This window comes from Rhincodon typus, chromosome 36 (genome assembly GCF_021869965.1).
Source record: "Rhincodon typus isolate 14 chromosome 36, sRhiTyp1.1, whole genome shotgun sequence".
Lineage (NCBI taxonomy): Eukaryota > Metazoa > Chordata > Chondrichthyes > Orectolobiformes > Rhincodontidae > Rhincodon > Rhincodon typus.
The window spans coordinates 17,543,565-17,566,183 of record NC_063367.1 but is presented as its reverse complement, the minus strand read 5'-3'; the positions used below and the strand labels follow the sequence as shown (position 1 = coordinate 17,566,183).

General features: G+C 42.4%; 1 protein-coding gene across 2 annotated transcripts in view; it reads left to right on the top strand.

Moving 5' to 3' along the window:
* Nucleotides 1–22,015, top strand: part of LOC125487101 (pro-neuregulin-4, membrane-bound isoform-like) — a 31,172-nt gene extending 9,157 nt beyond the window's left edge. Inside the window, exons 1-6 of one of the 2 annotated variants that reach the window (XM_048617157.1) lie at nucleotides 2,820–3,221; nucleotides 5,653–5,699; nucleotides 13,617–13,707; nucleotides 16,819–16,974; nucleotides 20,472–20,638; nucleotides 21,717–22,008. In XM_048617157.1, the coding sequence (XP_048473114.1) occupies nucleotides 5,687–5,699; nucleotides 13,617–13,707; nucleotides 16,819–16,974; nucleotides 20,472–20,613 (402 nt within the window). In that variant the 5' untranslated portion in view covers nucleotides 2,820–3,221; nucleotides 5,653–5,686 and the 3' untranslated portion in view covers nucleotides 20,614–20,638; nucleotides 21,717–22,008. Of the gene's footprint in view, nucleotides 1–2,819; nucleotides 3,222–5,652; nucleotides 5,700–13,616; nucleotides 13,708–16,818; nucleotides 16,975–20,471; nucleotides 20,639–21,716 lie in introns of those variants that run through there. The other variant, XM_048617156.1, reaches the window with a different exon arrangement.
* Nucleotides 22,016–22,619: the final 604 nt, after the last annotated feature.

Here is a 22,619-nt window from a genome sequence, read left to right as displayed (position 1 = left end):
CCCCTTCCTAACTCCCTACCTACACTCACCTTTACTGGCTCCATCCCCGCCTCTTCGACCTGTTTGTTTCCTCTCCACCTATCCTCTCCTCTATCCCTCTTCTATCCGCCTCCCACTCTCTCCCTATTTATTTCAGAACCCCCTTCCACTCCCCCTTTTCTGGTGAAGGGTCTAGGCCCGAAACGTCAGCCTCTCTGCTCCTATGATGCTGCTTGGCCTGCTGAATTCACCTAACCTGCACACTTTTGGATAGAGTTCACTAATTTGTGTAAGGAGATTGTTACATGTGACTGTAGATTCAAATATTACAAACATATTATCTGCTTATCAGAAACATGCAAGGCATATGCGAAAGTCAGAACATAATGTCTAACATTAGATTCTTGTGTGCAAGTTGGCTGCTTTGTTTCCTGCGTTACTAGAATTCAAAAGGAACAACTGGCTGTGTACCACTTAAGGACATCCAAGGGCACTACATAAATGCAAGGTCTATTTCCTTCCTTTTCATTGTTGTTTCTGCTTAACTTCAAACAAAACATGATTGGACTTTTATATCAGAGGAGCTCAGTTACATTTACGCAGTTTCCCAACACAGTAACTGGATGAGATAACAAGGTGTAGAGCTGAATGAACACAGCCTAGGCCTGAAACGTCAGCTTTCCTGCTCCTCTGATGCTGCTTGGCCTGCTGTGTTCATCCAGCTCTACACCTTGTTATCTCAGATTCTTCAGCATCTGCAGTTCCTACTATCTCTGAAACAGTAACTGGATGTCCAGGAAATGTACCATTGTCTAAGATTGGCTTTTCCATTGATAATGCTGGGGAAGGGAAAATACAAGGGTTTGCCAGTGGAAGGTCCTTCAGGTTTACACTCAGGGTCTCTGTGTAACATCATGAGACTCTGTACATCAACACAGACCAACTCCTACCACTGCACTACACAGACTATGTGATCATGAACTACAATGACCCATCCAATCCGATGATCAACATTGGTTCCAATCTTGCTCTTTTCAATCCTGTCTGGGCACTTGGCTGCTCTTGTTCGTTCATTGAGTCTAGTTTTGGTAAAATCACTAATGAACAGACAAGGCAAAACAGATTCAACAGCAAAACTATCTATTCCGACTCACCAAAATCAGATTAAAAATGCCCTTTAATGGCTTATCAAAATACAGAGTAGCTGACGGCCCTGCATTATATACGCTAAACACAACAACAATTTGCATCTATATAACACCTTTAACATAGTATAAAGAAAAGCTGCTATTGAGCCGGCAGGGAAGATGTTCAGCCACGTCCCTGGAAGCCTGGCCAAAGTGAACCATATCAGAAAACAGAAGACTTGTATTGACAAAGTACCTTGCGTGAATTCAAGGCATCCCAATGCATTAGTTTTGCAGTTGTTATTGTACAAAACACTGCAGTCCGTCTGCACATTGCAAGGTCTCAAAAACAGCATTGAGGTAAACAAGTAAAAAAACAAAATCACCAAATGCATTTAGCAAACCGTGAAGAAAAGGCATACAGGTTTTGTTTTCATTCTTTTGTGGGATGTGGGCATCACTGGTCAGGCCAGCATTCATTCTCCAGGCCTGACTACTCTTGAACTGAGTGCTCACTCGGCCATTTCAGAGGGTAGTTATGAGTCAACTTCATTTGCTGAGGAAGGGTCACTCGACCCGAAACGTTAACTCCGATTTTCTCTCCACAGATGCTGCCAGACCTGCTGAGCTTTTCCAGCAATTTCTGTTTTTGTCTCGGATTTACAGCATCTGCAGTTCTTTCGGTTCTCATTTGATGTGAGTTTGGAGTCACTTGTACACCAGACCAGGTAAAGATGGCAGATTTCCCTCCCTAACGACATTAGTGAGACACATGGGTCAAACAACAGTTGGCAATAGATGTAATAGTCACCATGACTTGATTGGCATTTGATTCCAGATTTTGTTTTGCTCTGTTAATTGAATTTGAATTTCAGCAGGTGCTGGTGGGATTTGAACCCATGGTCCCTGAATATTAACCTCTGAATTATTGCTGTAGTAACATTACTATTATGTGAGGTATTGGGTGTGAGTCATTGCGAGTGGGATGTGAGATATTGTGTAAAGTGTGGACGGGTGTATTGTGTCAGGTAGGGGAGCAATGCGTCTAGGTGGGGAGGGTATTATGTGTAGTGTGGAATATTTTATTGCGTGTGAATGGAATAACACAAGTAGCGATTAACTTCCAGCATTTTCCATTTGTTGCATCTATAATTGTAGAATAAGTTACCAGGGAAAATTATTTAAGTGAAGACGAACAATGTGATGTTAGAAACATTTCTAAGAGAGTAGAAATTATTGGTAATTGAATCAGAAAAATACGGAAGGACTGTATATTTTGGGGCAAATTGGCCTTGGCCTGGTGCTTAGAAATCTTACATGCTAACTTTGAGAAGTGAAATAATTTTGTGCAACTGCGGTTTTTATGCAAACCTGTTGAACATAGGGTGTTGTTACATGTACCGACTAGTTATACATGGGCATGTCGTGATGAAAGGACCATGTAGCTGTTGTAAAAGGTGGTTTCCAAATCACTACTGCCTCGGGTAAAAGTCTTCGATGGGAAAGTTCTGTTCACATTCTGCCACTCCGCGTCCTTTTGTCTTAAAATTTCGCAAATTCGGCCGTAGCCTCCCTGCTCATTCGTCAAAATAGAGATCACAGATAAGGAAAGAAATTTGAGAGATTTGATCACACTGGGCCATCAGCCAAGCCAGAAAATGCAGGAACAAGGAAGTAGAAGAGACATCAACGAAGATTTTCAGTCCACCCAGACTGAGCATGTGACTTTGATCTAGCAAAAGTCAGTCAAACGATATTGTTCAAGTGTTGTTTACAGAGCTCGGTGTTGAGTTGCCCTGCACTGAAGAGCCCATATGCTTGTTATTTTGAGCACTTCACCCCCTACTCACGGGCAATTAGGGATGGGCAACAAGAACTAGCCCAGCCTGTGACACTCGCATCCTGTGAGTGAAGGAAAACAAAACCCTTTGCTACACACAGTCACTGTTCCAAAATCGACAGATTCTTTCATTATAATTGCCTCAGGGGAATCGGAACAGATTTCACACCCAGCACACTCCCCGCCGGCAGTGACCGACCAAGGACTGAATATAAATTGGGCAGATGTCAAAGTATCTGTAGAGGAGCAATAACCAACTGTGGACTGCATTGGAAGTAAGTATGGAATATTTCGTTTTGGGTTTGGCCAGTCTTCAGAAGGTTCAACTTATGTAAAGGTGGCTGTGTGTTGATTTCTATTGCTGTGAAAGGAGCAACCTCATCTCAGTGTGACAAATGATGCTTGTGAGGTGTGTACCCTCTTTCTGACAGCCGGTTCACATCGAAAAAAAATAATCTTGCATTTATAAAATGCATTTTACAGCCAATTTTGAGTGCACACGCTGTTGTAATGTAGGAAATGTGGCAGTCAATTTGCACACAACAAACTCCCATTAAAAGGCAATGGAAATCACCTTTATATCAATGTTGTTTTCATTGAGATATGCCAATGTATGACTAGTTAGTGCGTGCGATGAGAAAATGATTTGGTTTTATTTTATTTTATTAGTTTTTTATTTTATTTACTGATGGAAAAATATCGGTAACAGATTTATCCCGTTTATCTTTGAAATTGCATGATAGGAACTTTTATTTTCCCCCTCAGAGGAAATGCAGAGCCTTGGTTTAATATTCAATCCATAGGGTGGCATCTCTGACAGAGCAGTATTTCTGCAGTACTGTGTTGGAAGTACCAAGCAAGATTTTCATGCTAAAGTCCAGGAGTGGGACTTTAGACGCACAACCTTCTGAGTCAGAGGCACCAACACTGAGCCATAACTGAATGAGAAAGCCGTTGACTGCAACATGGAACCTCAAGGGCGAAAAGCCTCCACAAAACTGAAAGGGTTCACAAAAGATTTTCAAGGATGTTGCCTGTGTTGGAGGGTTTGAGTATAGGGAGAGGCTGAATAGGCTGGAACATCAGAGGCTGAGGGATGACCTTATAGAAGTTTATAAAATCATGAGGATCATGAACAGGGTGAATAGTCAAGGTCTTTTCCACAAGGTAGGGGAGTCCAAAACTAGCGGTTGTAAGTTTAAGGTGAGAGGGGAAAGATTTAATAGGGATATAAGGGGCAACATTTTCACACATAGGGTGGTGCATGTATGGAATGAGCTGCCAGAGGAAGTGTTGGAGGCTGGTACAATTACAGCATTTAAAAGGCATCTGGATGGGTACATGAATAGGAAAGATTTAGAAGGATATGGACAAATGGGAATAGATTAATTTAGGGTGTCTGGTCAGCATAGACAAGTTGGACCAAAGGCTCTGTTTCCACGCGGTAAAGCTCCATGGCTGTATGACTCTAAACCAGAATCTCTGGTTTAACTCTCAATTTGTCCAAATTTAGTTGACAGCTGTAACTCAGTTCTTAACACTCTTGTTTCTGGGTCAGGGGATCATACTCGCAAATCCTGTTCCAGAGACTTGAGCATAGAAATGTAGACTGACAACTCACCACCATTCTGAGCAAGTGCAGAGCTGTTGTTACCTTTCAAATGGAAACTTTCCTCTCAACAAAGAAATTAGAGAAGGCTGTTTATTTTTGTGTCCTGGCTCATGTTTAACCCTCACCCAATATAACAAAAGCATATTATCTCATTATTGTCGCTTTGCTATTTGTGGCACCTTTTGATGTGTGTAAATTGTCTGTCATGTCTTCTTTGTGACAAAGTAATTTGTTAACCACCAAGAGGTTTGGGACGTCCTGAGGCTGTGAGAGGTGCTATATAAATGCAAGACTTTCTTTCTCTTATCTGGTAAGAAGACGGGGAAATAAACCAGCTGGGGCTTTCCTGCTTCTAATTGGTCTGACTCCTGATAAACGTCACTTGAGGCAGGCCCTTGGCTCTTTACCTAAACTCTTAAAGCTTCACCCTGAGCTGGTATCTTGGTAGTAACTTCTCAGTGATTGTTTGCTGTTGTTTTCAATAATCAGAGTCAGATGGTAAGTCATGCTTGGCTAGAATAGGAATTGAACCAGCACAGTTGATGCTATTCTGAACCACACACTGGCCAATCAGCCCAATTTCAGAATTTAGCAGAGATGTGCTGCTCCATGGGTCTCACCTCTCCCTACCTCCACAGTCTCCTCCAACCCTACAAGACTGTTGATCTCCTCCAATTCCTCCAACTCTTGAGCATCTTCCAATTTCTATTGCTCCATCATTGGCATCCATTCCTTCAGCTGCCTGGAGACCCTAAATTTCCTCCCCAATTTTTTTCCTTCTTCTTTAAGTCACTTCAAAACCTATATCTTAAACCAAGATCTGGTAACCCATTCTAAAATTTCCCAAAGTGGTTTGGTGTCAAAATTTGCCCGGCTCTTAAGAAGTTCTACTATTCTAAAGATGTAACATGTATGCAAGTTGTTGTTGTATGCCCTCGGTAGATTCCATTTTTGCTGTAGACTCTCAACGAAGTGTTACCCCGAGCATCACTGATTATAGCTGTGACTGATTTTACCGCCGCAGTGTGATAAAATGCTAGTGATGCCATGTGAGACCATGCCACCACCTGAACTGATCTTTCTGTCTTTTGTAGGAGGATTAACAGGGGTCACAAGGAGCACTGGGACATGGCAACACCAGGTAAGAAATGGAATCGGGATTAATAGGATGTGATGTGCATCACACTGAAAGGGGAACAAAAACATTCTAAACCCCACTGGGATTCAGAATCTTGGCCATGTTATTAGATGATGTTGCTCACAAGTACTATACATTTGTTATACTGCAAGAAGGGCTGGCACTGTGGCTCTGCGGCTAGCACCACTGCCTCACAGTGCCAAGACCTGGGTTCAATTCCAGCCTTGGGTGACTGTGTGTGTGGAGTTCGCACATTATCCCTGTGTCTGTGTGGGGTACTTCCAGGTGCCCCAGCTTCCTCCCACAATCCAAAGATGTGCAGGTTAGGTGGATTGGCCATGCTAAATTGCCCATAGTGTCCAGGGATGTGCAGGCTAGATGGATTAGCCAAGGGAAATACAGGGTTGTAGGGAGGGTGGGTGGGTGGGTAGGGGGGAAGTGGGACTGGATAGGATGCTCTTTGGAGGGTTAGTGTGGACTTGATGGGCCAAATGGCCTGCTTCCACACTGTAGGGATACTAGGTATCGGGTGGGGTTAAAACGGACAAGGAAGACAGGAAACATAGATTCTTGCACCATAATTAAATCCGCAGGGCTTGTGCAGTGTCATAGTAGTGCCCCTACCTCTGAGTCAGGAGGTCTGGATTCAAGTCAAGTAATAATGTTGTCAATTAGAAAATATTGGTAATTATATCTGTGATAAATTGAACTGCTTTATATTGGACTTGCACAATATTCTTTTGACTTGCATTCAATATTCAACTTTTTTTTCAAACATTTCCCTTTCCTTTCTTCCCAGAATGTGTTGACTCCTAGGGAATAATCTCCTGTGATAACTTGTCTGAGATACCAATCACTTACCCTGAGCCTAAACGGCAAATGTTGCTGCTTGATTTGGTAGTGGTATTGAGATCTGAAGAAGAGTCATACCGAACTCGAAACGTTAACTCTGTTTCTCTCTCCGCGGATGCTGCCAGACCTATTGGGTTTGTTTCAGATTTCCAGCATCTGCAGTGTTTTGCTTTTAAATATTGGTCGGCTGTTTTAAAAATGATTGTTTCATAGCACGTGAGCATCACAGGCAAGGCCTGCAGTTTTTGTCTGTCCCTAACTGCCCTTGAACTGAGTGGCTTGTTAGGTGTTTGTCGAGGGTACTTTAGAGTTAACCATATTGCTGTGGGTTTGGAGTCACATGCAGGACAGACCAGGTAAGGGTAGCAGATTTCCTTCCAAAAAGAAACTATAAGCCTTGAGCTATATGGAGAGGCTACAAAAACACAGGTTGTTTTCACTGGAGCAGCAGAGGCTGAGGTGAGACTTGATAGAAGTCTATTAAGTTATGAGATGCATAGGTAGGGTTGACAGTCAGAATCACTTTCCTAGAGTTGAAATGTCTAATACTAGGGGGCATGTATTTAAGGTGAGAGGGGGAAGTTCAAAGGGGATGCAAAGGGGAAGTTTTTTTTACAGAGAGTGGTAGGAGGCTGGAACGCATTGCCAGGGGTGGTGGTGGAGGCAAATATGATAGGGGCGTTTAAGGGACTTTTAGATAAGCACACGAGTATGCAAGGAACGGAGGGATATGGACCAAGAGCAGGAAGAAGGGATTAGTTTAATTTGGCGTCATGTTCGGCACAACATCGTTCCTGTGCTGTACAGTTCTGTGTTCTAAAGGACATTAGTGAACCAGCTGAGTTATTACAATAGTCAGTGATAAAATTCATGGTTATCATCACTGAGACTGTCATTATATTCCAGATTTATTCTGTGATGGGATTCGAACTGATGTCTCCAGACAATTATTATAGACATCTAATTTAGCCAGGCTGGTAACATTGTCACTATGCCACAAATTTTGCCCCCTCAGTAGGGCAAACTACAAGCCACTTGTTCCAAATTCTATCCACAGGCATGCTTACAGTAACAGATGCTGGGGGATGAGTAAGTCTGTGCTTCCTGTCACCTTTGCACCAAGTCTTCATCCCCTGCTGACAATTCAATTATTCATAGAGTCATAGAGTCATACAGCACAGAAATAGACCCTTCGGTCCAAACAGTCCATCCGACCATAATCACATTTCAAACATTTCAAACCCACCATCATTTGAACAAGACAGTAACTCTAAAGGAGCAGCATTCACCCCACTTCCCAACCCCCACCTCCACCCCTGGTCAATAGTTATCCCATGTAGCTAAGAAACAGACTTTCTCATCGTAGAAACATAGCAGATTGGAGCACGACTAGGCAGTGCTGCCTGTTGGGAGTTCACTGTGCGCAAATTGGCACTACATTTTCTCCATTTGAAACGGTATTTCAAAAGTACCTCATTTGCTGTAAAGCACTTTGGGATGTCCACAGATTGGGAAAGGTGCTATATAAATGCGTGTCTTTCTTATTTTGATTCCTGTGATTATGGTCTGTGATAGCCATCAAATAGCCATCCCTGAGGATAAGAACTGGAGAATGTAAGAATGTTATAAATAGTGTCATCTTGGACCTGTGGGCAGAATGGAGAGCCTAATGGATACCCATCACTGGAATTTGTGCACATTACTTAGCCTGATGTGTTAGTGTCACACTGCAGAAGCCCTGTATTGACAAAGGTGCCTCATTTCAGATGAGACATGTCTGATTGCAAGAGTGGATGTAATGGATCCTGTGACGCTTGTTGAATGTGAACAGGAGCTTTTCCAGGATTCTGAGTAGACATTCCCTCCTGTTCCTTCCATTTGAGATGGCCATGAAGAGAAGGTTTCTCTCTCAGAGGACCATGAGTGCGTGGAATTCCCTTCTCCAGAGAGGCAGTGTCACTGGCTATTTTCAAGATAGATAGATACATGACTAACAAGGAAGTCAAAGGATAATGGGGGTGAGCAGGAATGTGCCATTGAGGCTACAATCAGTTGATTTTACTGAATGGTGGAGCAGGCTTGAGGGGATCAAATAGTCTACTCTGCTCCTAAACGCCTTCACCAATTAATTAGTAATTAATCTTATTTTCCGCTTGTGATGTGTGTAAATTCACAGCGCCGCCTCTGAAGTTGAGAAACAATGCAATATAAATGCAAGTGTTTCTTCTTTAGCTGAAAAGTAATCTTTGGCCCCTTTATACTCCTCTCACTCTTTCCAATTTGACAGGTTCTGAGTGATCGTATGGTGAGGAATGTCAGTGCTGAGTTGTGGAAACTACCTCACATTCACACCCATTGTCAGTGTCAAGCATTCACAGATCATTCATAGCGTTGGTCAGATGATTCTGTCTTATGTCAGTCATCCTGAGCAAACCTTACAGTGTGCTAACAAGGCGAAAAGCTGAGGTTGTGCAGCTTCTTTCACGAGGAGACCTTGTGACAATCCTTGCTTAATCTGGAGAATTCCTCTCCCACTCCCTCAGTAGCTCACGTGACCATGTGTACAGTATCTGTCAATCCACATACCCACCATTTGATGCCATCCCTGCCCCAGTCAGGAGCCTGCCCAGCTCATGACGAGAGAACGTCTGCACTCACAGGACCGGCTGGTAATGCATTCCTCAGATTCCCTCTTTGGAAATTTGTTACCAGTGACGGTGTAATATTTATGTGAAATAATCACGGTTGCTTTGACAACCAGATTGAATCTGGATAGTAAGTGTCAACATTTGACATTTCAGATCCTTGACATCGTGTGTTTTTAGCTCTCCTCTTTGGCAGTCGAACATTCTGTCACCAGTGAGATTAAGTTGGCAAAAGCAGAAGTGGGCCTTTAAGCCCATTGAGTCTGCTCCACCATTCAATGAGATTGTGTCTGATCTGATTATTCTCAACTCCACTTTCCTGCCTTTTCCTCGTTCCCCTTGACTCCCTTTCTGATTAAAAATCCATCTCAACCTTGAATATACTTAATGACCCAGCATCTATGGTAAACGATTGCACAGATTCAAAGGAGAAGTCGCCATAGTTTATAGGGCTGCTCTTTCATTAAAGAGAGAGAGAGACAATTGGTGGTGGGCTAACCTGAGGGTCACCAGGCAAAGGGAGAGGTTTGGAAGGAGAGTCCTTCATGGTAATTTCAGCCTATGTGGGAACTGAACCCATGCCATTGACATTATTAACTAGCTCTGTGGCCAACTGAGTTAATTGAGACTACAGCCGCACAACCTTCTGAGACAAGAAATTCCTCCTTGCTTTTGTCTTAAATGTGCAATCCCTTATTCTGAGATGATTCCCTCTGGTCCTACTCTCCCACGAGGGGAAACAAACTTTCGACATCTACCCTGTTAAGTCCCCTTAGAATCTTGTATGTTTCAATATCTTTCATTCTTCTATATTCCAATAAGTACAGGCCCAGTCTACCTAACCTCTCCTCATAAGATAATCCTCCCATACCTGGTATCAGCCTAATAAACCTTCTGTATGCCTCCAATGCCTATATACCTTTCCTTAGATATGGGGCCCAAAACAGTTCACAATATTCCAGCTGTTGTCTGACCAGTGCCTTTTATAGTTTTACCAAATTCTCCCTACTTTTATATTCCATTTCCTTTGAAATGAAGTACAACATCCCCTTTCCTATTACCCAGTGAACCTAGATGTGAGCTTTTTGCAATTTGCGGACAGGGACTCCCAAATCCCTCTGTTCCATAGTTTTCCGTCGGCCTTCTCCATTTAAATAAAATTCAGTTCTGCTAGTCTTCCTGCCAAAGTGCATAGCCTTACATTTCCCCACATTATATTCCATCTGCCAAGTTTTTGCCCATTCACTGAACAAGTCTATATCCCTCTGCATTTTCTTTGTACGTTCCTCACCACTGGCCTTCCCAAATATTTTCATATCATTAACAAACATGGCTACAGTACATTCACTTTCCTCATAAAAGTCAACATTATATTGTAAATAATTAAGGTCCCAGCCCTGATCCCTGTGGCATACGACCAGTACTGGTTGCCATTCTGAAAATGCACCACCTTATCTCAACTCTGTCTTCTTTTAGTTCAACAATTCTCTACCCATGTTAATATAACTACGTCCAACATCATTGGCTTTTACCTTATTAATTAGCCTAATGTGTAGTACCTTACCAAATGATTTCTGAAAATCCAAATATATTATATCCATGCTTCCCCTTTTCTATCCTGCTTGAAACCTCCTCAAAGAATTCTAGTAAATTTGTCAAAGCATGATTTCTCCTTCATGAAGCCATATTGAAACTGCTTGATCATATTAGGTTTTTCTAAATGCTCTGTTATTGCATCTTTATAATGAACTCCAACATTTTTCTCAACAATAGAAGTTAAGCTAACTGACTTCTTTATTCATTCATTCACGGGATGAAGGCATCACATTTATTGCCCATCCCTAATTGCCCAGAAGACAGCTAAGAGTCAACCACATTGCTGTGGGTCTGGAGTCACATGTAGGCCAGACCAGGGGAGGATGGCATTTTCCTACCCTGAAGGGCATTAGTGAATCAAATGGGTTTTTCCCAACAATTGGCGATGAATTCATGGTCATCATTGAACTCTTAATTCCAGAGTCTAAGGATTAATTCCAGTTTTTTTAATATTGAATCCAAATTCCACCATCTGCCATGGTGGGATTCAAACCCCAGGCCCCTGGAACATTATTTCGCTTTCTGGATTAATAGTCCAGCAATAATACTACTAGGTCATTGCCTCCCACTGATTTATAGTTACCTGTTTCTTGACTCCTTTCTTTTCTAAATAAAGGTATTACATTGGCAGCTTTGCCCATCTTCTGGGGTCTTTCCAGAATCTAAGAATACCTGGAAGATTACTATCAGTGAATCCACTATCTTTGTAGCTACTTCCTTTAACATCCTAGGATGTATCCCATCAGGTCCAGGGATCGTATAGGTCTTTAGTTTTCCTGGCACTTTTTCTCCAGTGCCATCCATAATTCCTTAACAGATCGTAAGGACTGGGCCCAATTTATCTTTGGGAAATCAAGATGAAATCAAGAGATGGAGGTGGCAGGTTTAATTATAGGACACTTTGTCCATGGCTGATATAATACCTTGACTGTCCTGGTTCTCTCTTGGCCAACCTCCTATCTTCCGCTCTCTACAACTGCCTACTTGTCCCAGGCTCTACTGCCTTCCTCTTAACTCACAATGTCCCATTCACCACCATGTGCAAGGATCTTCATTTGCTCCTAATCACTGAATATCTACAACTCCAAATCCAATGTCTTCATCTTCAAATCCGTCCACGGCCTCACCCATTTCTGCAACATTCCAACATTGAGGTTCTCCAACTCTAACCTCTCGTACCCTTTCTTCACTGCACCCTGGTTACCTGTGTCTTCACCTGTATAAACTGTAAGTCTTTTTGCGTCTCCTTGTCCACTGTCCCCCACATTACAAGAACAATTACACTTCAAAAGTACTAACTTGGCTGTCAAATGGTTTGTCCTGCTGCCACCAATGGTTATATTGTCCGCACAGTTTTGACTCTATGTCAATCTGTCTAGCTGAACCCCTGCCCCATTAGCTCTTGTGGGCTGGCTACCATGAGATTCAAGACTCTGGAGTCCTGGGAACTGCACTGTCTTCAGTGTCAATGTGCTGTCTGAAGATCTGTGTCTTAACTAGAGTGACCGTGGTCTGACACTTAGGAATTCTAATAAGTTCTTTTACTTACACACTATAGTACAGTGCTGCAGTACAAATGTCATTGTATTGTTAGAAATATAGATTCTCATTATCTTACTTAACAAGTTTTGAATCATTGTGGAGTTATGAAAGGTGCTGTGAAAAATACAAATCCTTTATTAAGAAAACATCCCTTTGATCAAGCATATAGCAAGCTTTCTTAATATCTCCTGCTTTAGATCAGTGTCACTTTTGAGTCCGACAATCCATTGTGTGACAGGAAACATTCATTTCTTTGTTGCTTCTTTTGCCTGTTTTATCTTAAATCTCTGTACTCCAGCTATCGACTGTCCTGCCAATGGAAACAAATTCTCCCTCTCAATTATCAAAGCTTTTGAACGGCTCGAATAAACGTCTCCTTCACCTTTTCTTCTTCAAGGACAATAAGCCTGATTTATCTCCCCATAATTGGAGTCCTGATCACCAGGGCCTTTCTAGGAAACCCTCTTTGTGGTTTTGGACTGTGTAGGTTTCAGAACTTTCCTCCATTATTCTTCCATGGGATGTGGATGTCACTGGCAACATTAGTTCCTTGTCCCTTGAGTGGCTCACTGGTACTATTTCAAAGGGTAGTTCAGAGTCGACTTCATTGCTGTGTGTCTGGAGTCACATGTAGGCCAGATTAAGTCAGGATGGCACATTTCCTTCTCTAAAAGCCATTAGTGAACCAGATGGGTTTTTAATAATAAAAACAGTAGTTATTTGGTCACCATTTGACTAGCTCTGTATTCTAGATATTGCTTTTTCCAAAAAAAAGGATTCAAGTTGCTACTATGGCTGGATTTGAACCCACAGCCTCCAGAACATTAGCCTGAAGGCTTTGGATTACTAGTCTGGTGATTTTACCATTACATCACTGTCTCCCCTTAATTGAACACAATAAACCAGTTAAGGTCTGACCAATAATTAATAAAGGTTGCAAGTTGTTTCAATTATACACAAGGAGACTGCTGTCTAGCCTACTGTTCAAATCCAGACTCCCCAAGTTTGGTGTCTCTGTCCTGTTTTCTATATTTCTGCTGCTGGCTAAGAGAACTGGATTCAGCAGGACAAATACCGAGAGTTGGCATAGTTTCTTGGAATTTGTATTAAACATGCAATATGTACAGAAGCAATTTTAGGACAGCTCAATCATTCTGTACTTGAGCTGTAATGGAATAGCAAGTACAACAGCAATATAAGATAAACATTTTGCTCACTCTGTGGTTTTTTTAAAGACAATTTTGCCATGTTAATCCTTACCTATGACTCTTATCTTTTCTGTTAGCACATGGTCAGCTCTGTCCAAACACCTACAGTTCCTACTGTCTTAATGGAGGCACCTGTTACATTCTAAGAACGTCCTATCCATTCTGCTGGTAAGTCAAATGTAGCCCTCAGTCTGTAATCAATCAGAACGAGACCCCAACAAAATCATTACATTACATAGAGTGGACATGGTGCTCCATACAGATTGAGGGTGCAGTAGGAGGTCCCTCTGTAGGAAATGCAAATTGAACTCTGACTTGTGTGATGAGAACCTGTCCTGTTCATTGTAAGGGACTGAATTCGAATGGCCTCACATAAAAACATCGAAGACTGGAGCAAGAGTAGGTTGTTTGACCCCTCGATCCTCCTCCATTATTCATTACAATCAAGGCTGATCATTGGGATCAATACCCTAATCCCACTGTCTTCCATGTTCCTTGATCCCTTTAGGAACAAGAGCTACAGATACCTCCTTCTTGAAAACACATAGTGTTTTGCCCTCAACCGCTTTCTGTGGAAGTGAATTCCACAGGTTCACCACTCTCTGGGTGAAGAAATTTCCCATCATCTCAGCCCTAAAAGGATTACCCCCTTATCCTTAAACTATGACCCCCTGGTTCTCCCCACTATGGCGAAATCCTTCCTGTACCTAACTTGCCTAGTCTTGTCGGAATTTTATAGGTTTCTATGAGATCCACCCTCATTCTTATAAACTCTAGTGAATATATATCTAACCAACTCAATCTCTCTTTGTATGTCAGTCCTGCCATCCCAGAAATCAGTCTGGTAAACCTTTGCTGCGCTCCTTCTGAAGCAAAAATATTCGTCCTCAGATAAGGAGACCAAAACTGCACAGAATATTCCAGGTGTGGCATCGCCAATGCCCTGTATAAGAACATTCTATCTGTTCCATGAGCTAAGCCAGCAATTAGTACCCATCCCAACAATTCCCCTTGAGAAAATGGTGGTGAGCTATTTTCTCGAACTGCTGCTGTACCATATGGTGTACACACACCCACAATGCTGTTAGAAAAAAAGAGTTCCCAGCCTTTGACTCAGTGACAGTGAAGGAACAGTGACATATTCTTGGAATAGAAGGTGGGTTGAAGTGGGCGTTGCAAGCAATGGTGTTCCCGTGCCTCTGCTGCCCTTGTCCTTCTAGGAGATAGATGTCATCAGTTTGCAACATGCTTTGACAGAAGCTCGATGAGGTGCTGAAGTGCAACTTGTAGATGGTACACACTGCTGCCACTGTGTGCTGGAGGCACAGGGAGTGAATGTTTAAGAGTTGGGACATTAAGTTGAGCTTGTAAAGACATTGGTGAGGTATCTTCTGGAATACCCTATGTTCAGTTCTGGTTGCCCTGCTATGGGAAGGATATTATTAAGCTGAAAAGGGTTCAGAAGAGATTTACGAGGATGTTGCCGGGAATGGAGGGTTTGACTTATAAGGAGAGACTGGATAGGCTGGGACTTTTTTCACAAGAGTGTAGGAGGTTAAGGGGTGACCTTATAGAGGTTTATTAAATCATGAGAGGTATAGATAAGGTGAACGGTAGGTGTTTTTTTTCTTCAGGTTGGGGAATTTCAAGAGTAGTGGCATATTTTTAAGGTGAGAGGAGAAAGATTAAAAAAAAGACATGGGGGCAATTTTTTTGGACAGAGAGTGGTTTATTTGTTGGATGAACTTCCAGAGGAAGTGGTGGATGTGAGTGCAATTACAATTTTTAAAAGACATTTAGATAAGCATGTGAATAAAAAATGTTTGGAGGGATATGGACCAAATGCAGGCAGGTGAGACTAGTTTAGTTTGGGATTATGTTTGGCATGGACTGGTTGGACCGAAGGGTCTATTTACATGCTGTATGACTCTATGAATCTATAACTGTGACTATAAATGTGGTCTTGAACAAGCTGACTGCTTTAATCTGAATGGTGCTGAGGTGCATTTGTGTTACTGGAGTTGCACTCACCCAGTAAAGTAGGGAGTATTGCTTCACACTCCTGACTTGTGCCTTGTGAGATGATAGAAAGGTTTTGGAATGTCAAAGATCAGGAGTTGGCATCAAGTTAAGCTTTGTCTTGTCATACATATATTGTTGGGACTGGAGGGTCAGTTGAAAATTCAGAACTGAGATTGATGGATTCTTTCTAGCTGCTCGATTCTTTGATGGGATATAGGCATTACTGGCAAGATCCAGCCTTAATATAGTGACTTACTCAGCCATTTCTAGAAGGCAGTTAAGAGTCAACCACATTACTGGTAACCTGGAGTCACATAATGGCCAAACCTGCAGGTTTCACTGACTACAGATACCAGTTAGGCTTTTATATCAATGTGGTCATAGCTTTATATTCAACATTTGTTTACAGAATTCAAAACCCACCAGCTACCACGATGGGATTTGAACCCTTGTCCCCCACAGCATTTAGATTATTGGACCAGCAACACTACCACTACACTACCATCTCACCTTGGAATTCGGAGTTGTTAAGTGGAGTTAAGAAACAGTTCGCTATGCTCAAAATGCATTCTTTTGTATGATTTTATTTGTAAAAGGGTACAATTTCACTGGAAGCTGTTCAGATGCAGTTCACTTCATTAATTCTGAGGATGAAGGGGCTGCTTAAAGAAAAAATGTTTTGGAGGTTGGAGTTGACAAGAATGAGAGAAGATCTTATTGCAATGTATGAGATCCTGAGGGGACATGACAGGGGTCAAGACTGGAAAACTGTTTCCTCTTGTGGGAGAGACTCGAACAAGGGGACACTCTAAGATGAGAGGGTCTCACATTTAAGATGGGAATGGTGAAAAATATTTTCTTGCAGAGACTGTCTATGGAAACCATGGAGTAGGTGTCATTGGATTTATTCCATGCTGTGTTAGATAGATTTTTGATGGACAAAGCAGTCTAGAGTTAATAGGAAAATGGAGTTGAGACCAAATCAGGCAGCCATAATCATATTGAATTGCATAGCAGATCAAAGGGCCAAATGGCCTCCTCTTGCTCCTATGTTCCCAACAGGAGGGAGAGGCTAAGTGACAGGTCCAGTTCGCATGTTTCTTCATGAACCTTTCAGCTCTGAGCTCAACTCACACAATGTATACAGATGATTAACTGGTGTTAGCTGATACATGAAAATTACAGTAACCATAAAGTGATCCACACTCAGCCTCTTGTTCTGTTGTATGGGCTAATTCAGAGTAATATCTTCCCTAGGTGCGATAACAGTTTCCAAGGAAGCCGATGTGAAGAGTTCCTGCTACCAAGCCGTCAATCACGTAGGACTATAAGTCCGTCATTGATCGTTGTTATTGTGGTGGCCTTGATTATTGTATTCTCTATAGCACTCGGTGTAGCACACTTCTACTGCAGGTTAGTATTCCTGGGTTAACTGCCAACATGACCTGCCTATAAAATGGATGAGCATGGCTGGACTTGGATAGGGAGGAAGGGAGCAGGACAGAAGCAAGAGGTCTTAGTTTGCCTTTGCTGGTAAATATTCTATTGACGTGTTTTCATCATACATCCTAAGACACAGCACATGACCTGCATTGAACCCTCTATGAATCTTCAGCCTCTTTCACCTTGTCTGAAACTGAGAATATGTGTTCGTTCTCAGACACTTCTCCGTAACACCAATGTTTCTGTTCATTGATGTATGGTAGTACAGGATTTGAATATTTTAATTTTTTTGTTGTTGGATTAAACAAAGGCTTGGGGGAACAATAGTTCTCCATTGCATAATCCATGGTAGCCTTGCAACCAATTAGAGTCGAAATGCCAACCAATCAACACTCTGTTCTCATGCCATGTAAATTGTTGCTCCTTTTGAAATTTGGGATTCTTATGTTGTGTCCTGATGAGCGATGAAGAGAAAAAAATCAGCAGCATATCCCATTGTTCAGCAAGACATTGTCGCGTGTGTTAGACCGGACAGAAAAGACCTTGCATTTATTTACCCTCTTTCGCAACTTCAGGATATCCCAAAGTGCTTTACAGCCAATTAGGAACCTTTTGAACCGTGGGAAATGCAGTATGAAATAACTCCACAAAGGCCAGTACCCCGTCATCAGTCAGCCTTTGTTTACACGTGCATAGCACATGACACTGACCCAGCTAGCACTGAGCCAGCTCCTAGAGTGAACAGAATCCCTGACACTCCCATTTATATCTGTCAGTTAGTGCTCCCTGATTGGACCAGGTTAACAGCCCCAAGCAGAGAACTCCGATTCAATGATATTCACCTAGCTGACGTCATTCCAATCTCTACACAGTAAATACGTGCACAGCAAACTTCCACAAGCAACAGTTAAATACAGCTCTACATAATCCATCTTATTGTGTTGGATGAGGGATTCCCGTCAGTCAGGGCACTGGGAGAACTCTACTGATGGTCTCCGAATTAGCCATGTGATCCTTCACATCCATTTGCCAGGGCAGATAGGGCCTTGATTTAATGTTTCATCTGAAAGGGGGCAATTCCAATAGTTTTATTTTATCCTTCCATGAGATGTGGGTATCACATTTGTTGACCATTGCTAATTGCTCTTGAACTGAGTGGCTTGTAATTGCCGTTTCAGCAGAGTCAGCCACAATGGTCTGGAGTTACATGTAGACCAGGCCAAATAAAGACAGCAGAGTCAGCCACAATGGTCTGGAGTTACATGTAGGCCAGGCCAAATAAAGACAGCAGATTTCCTTCTTTAAGGGACATTACTGGAACAAATGACACCCGGCAATGGTTTTGTAGTCACCATGACTGAACTTGGTTTTATGATTACAGATTTTATTGACTGAATTCAAAAGCCATCAGATGTCATGGTTGGACTTTGCGAAGCAAAGAGTGGGGATAAGTGAGTGCTATTCTAGCTGGCAGTCAGTGACTAGTGGTGTGCCTCAGGGATCGGTGTTGGGACCGCAATTATTTACAATTTATATAGATGACTTGGAGCTGGGGACCATGTGTAGGGTGTCAAAGTTTGCAGATGACACTAAGATGAGTGGCAAAGCAAAGTGTGCAGAGGACTGTGAAACTTTGCAGAGGAACGTAGATACATTGAGTGAGTGGGCAAAGGTCTGGCAGATGGAATACAATGTAAATAAATGTGAAGTCATACATTTTGGTAGGAGTAATAGTAAAAAGGATTATTACTTGAATGGTAAAAAGTTGCAGCATGCTGCTATGCAGAGGGACCTGGGTGTCCTTGTGCATGAATCACAGAAGGTAGGTCTGCAGGTACAAGTAATTAGGAAGGCAAATGGAATTTTGTCCTTCATTGCTAAAGGGATTGAAATAAGAAGCAGAGAGGTTATGTTGCAGCTGTACAAGGTGCTGGTGAGGCCACACCTGGAGTACTGTGTGCAGTTTTGGTCTCCTTACTTGAGAAAGAATGTACTGGCACTGGAGGGGGTGCAAAGGAGGTTCACTAGGTTGATTCCGGAGTTGAGGGGGTTGGCTTATGAGGAGAGACTGAGTAGATTGGGATTATATTCATTGGAATTCAGAAGATTGAGGGGGGATCTTATAGAAACATATAAAATTATGAAGGGAATAGATAAGATAGAAGTAGAGAGGATGTTTCCACTGGCAGGTGAAGCTAGGACAAGAGGGCATAGCCTCAAGATTAGAGGGAGCAGATTTAGGACTGAACTGAGAAGGAATTTCTTCACCCAGAGGGTTGTTAATCTATGGAATTCCTTGCCCAGTGAAGTAGTTGACGCTACTTCAGTAAATGTTTTTAAAAAAAAGGTAGATTTTTTTTGAACAATAAAGGAATTAAGGGATACGGTGAGAACGCGGGTAAGTGGATCTGAGTCCACGAAAGGATCAGCCATGATCTTATTGAATGGCGGAGCAGGCTCGAAGGGCCAGACGGCCTACTCCTGCTCCTAGTTCTTATGTTCTTATGACTTGAATTCACGTCCCCAGGGCAATGGGGTACTAGACCACAATGCCAACAAATCCCCAAGCACTGTAATTGTCGGCCTGGATTTTGTGCTGAAGTCCACAGTGTGGGAATTGAACACACAACCCTCTGACTGAGGCTCTAGTGGTATATCCAGGCATCACAGAGTGTCACCGGGATGTTTCACCATGGTGGAGAAACATTGGATTAAATAGCACCTGTAACAGAGCTACAGGTCCCAAGGAGCTTCACAGAAACATTATCAAGGGAATTTTGACATTGAGTTACAATAGGGCAGCCAAGCAAAAGTGTATCGACGATAATGTTTATAGAGTCACAGAGCTGTACAGTGCAGAAACAGACCCTTTGGTCCAACTCGTCTTTGCTGACCAGATATCCTAAATAAATCTAATCCCATTCACCAGCATTTGGCCCATATCCCTCTAAACTATTCCTATTCATGTACCCATCCAGATGCCTTACAACGGGGAACATCTTAAAGGCGGAACAGGAAATACGATTGAGAGCTGGATACGTTTAGGAGGGCAATTTCAGAGTTCAGAGCTCAGGGCAGCTCAAGGCACAATCATCAACAGTTGGAATGACTGAAATGCTGGCTTGCTTAAGAGACCAGAAATGGAGGAACACAGAGGATTGTAGGTCTGGAGGAGATTACAGAGATAGATAGGTGTGAAGTCACAGAGGCACTTCAAAGCAGAGGTGGGAATTATAAAACTGAGATGCTTCCAGACTGGGAGCTAATGAACACAGGGGAAATAGCTGGTCAGGGCTTGGTGTGAGTGAGGATCTGGACACCAGAGTTTTGGATAATTTGAAACAAGTCCCCACACATACCACCCCAAAATATTACAGATTACTCTTTGCAGAATTGCACAGTTTCACAGCAAGTGCTGAAGACAAGTGTTGGATACATGAATTATTCACAGTTTCTTGCACTTACAGGAAATGGAGACAAAAACGAAACAACCAGAGGAACACCAGCCTGTACTACACAGTGACGGCACGTAGAGCAATCAACATCAGGGAGATCCTGTCGGTCAGATCTGGCATCAAAAAGCAAGATGTGGATTCCAGACCTGTTTAGACTCCCCGAGGAGGGCATGTTTTAGGTGAGAAGTGTTGAAGTGGGTGACCCTTGTGAACTGCAGCAGGGAATCTCTCCTGGAGTGAATGAACAAACTGTTTGAGATGATCATTGACCTGTGTGCCCTCTCGCCCAGATTCTTGGTAACAAGGGCCTCCATTTTCATGCCATATCTGATTCTTAAGGGGTTTGACAGGGTAAATGCTGAAAGTATGTTTCTCCTCATGGGAGACTCTAGAACCAGGCATCATAGTCTCAGAATAAGGGGTGACAATTTATGGAGGATTTTCTTCTGTCAGAGGATTGTGAGTCTTTGGAACTCCTTGCCACAGAGAGCTGTGGGGGCAGAGTCTTTGTTTATATCTGAGGCTGAAATAGCTAGATAGATTTTTGATCAGTAGGGAAATTGAAGATTATGGCAAGAAAGTGGATGTGAGGACTGGCGTTGGATCAGCCAGGATCCTATTGATTAGTGGAGCAGGCTCCAGCCTCAAACAGCTTACTCATGTTCCTATTTCTTATAGTCTTTGTATTTTTCTTGAAACACCTCTGCTGCTCCACCTCGGTTATAAAACTCACTTATTTTACCAGTGATGAAACATTTGCAACAAAAACAGAATGTGCTGGAGAAGCTCAGCAGGTCTGGCAGTATCTGTGGAGAGAGAAACAGAATGAACATTTTGAGTCTGGTAGGATGAAACATTTGCAGCTGGAATTAACTTTTTGTCAGTGCCTTACCAGTTCCTGGACTTGCCTGCAAAACTCAAAAACAGACTGTCCTTGTCAGCAATCTGATGTGTACATTGGCAGGAGAACAGCTGAGGCATTGCCCAACAGTTAAACAGTGATCACGCTATATGGGTTATACATATTCTACTTAATTTACACTGCAACATGAGAAATTATCCGAGTGAAAATGGTGTCCTTATGTCTTGCTATCTTCCCTGAGATTTCTTGGACAAAGATTGGAATGTTACTTTGGTTGACCAGTGAACATGTACTTGGACCCACATAGTCTGCCTCCATCTCCACATGACCCAACTCTACCACCATCCCTGTTCATGCGCTGCTGAGATCCTAATCCTTGCTTTTCTTTCCTCCAGATTTGAAAACTGCAGTTTACTCTTGGCTGGCCTTGTATCTTCCAGCCTTTATAAACTGGAGCTCATCCAAAACGCCACTGCCTATATCCTGACCTGCACCAAGTCCCATTCACCCATCACTTGGATCAAACAGGAGACCTTCAAGCAACTGGAGAAATTCTTAGCCCAGTTAATAAAGCAGCGACTTTCTTTCTCAGTCTGGTAGATTATAATTCATCTTTATAATATAGTCGTTCTTAACTTCTCCACTTTCTTCTGGCGTATCAGAGTCTATTCTCAACAGAAACATTGCTTTAATCATAAACTCTTTTATGCTTTATTGGCTGTGGGCATTATGATTTGCATCCACTGTCCATCACTAACCACCTTTGAGAGCAACAGAGCTACATGTAGGAGAGACCGAGTAAGAATGGCCGATTTCCTTTCCTCAAGGACATTAGTGAACCCAGAAAAATTTTTGCAAAATTGATGTTAATTTCATTATTACTTTTATCAAGGTTAGCTTTGAATTGCAGATTTATTATTGGACTGAAACTAAATTCAATCAGTTGCTGCGGTGGGATTTGAACCCACATCCCCAGGATTACTGGCTCATTGTCATTCTCACCATCTCCTCCAGAGATATCTGGCTGATGCTTGAGGACCAACATCTTGTCTGAAAGAGGGTGTTCACAGGGTAGTAGGAGGCTATTTGATCCAACACATCCCTGCAGGCTCTTTGAAAGAGCTAACCAATTGGCTCTATAGCTTTAGCCTTTACCAGTGGCTCTGCAATATTCTTTTCCATTCAAATGTTTATTCAATTCTCCTTTGGAAATTACTGTCTGATCTGATTCCTCCACCCTTCCAAGATTCTGTGTCCAGACCATAACTCACTCAATAAGAAAATATCTGACATTTCCT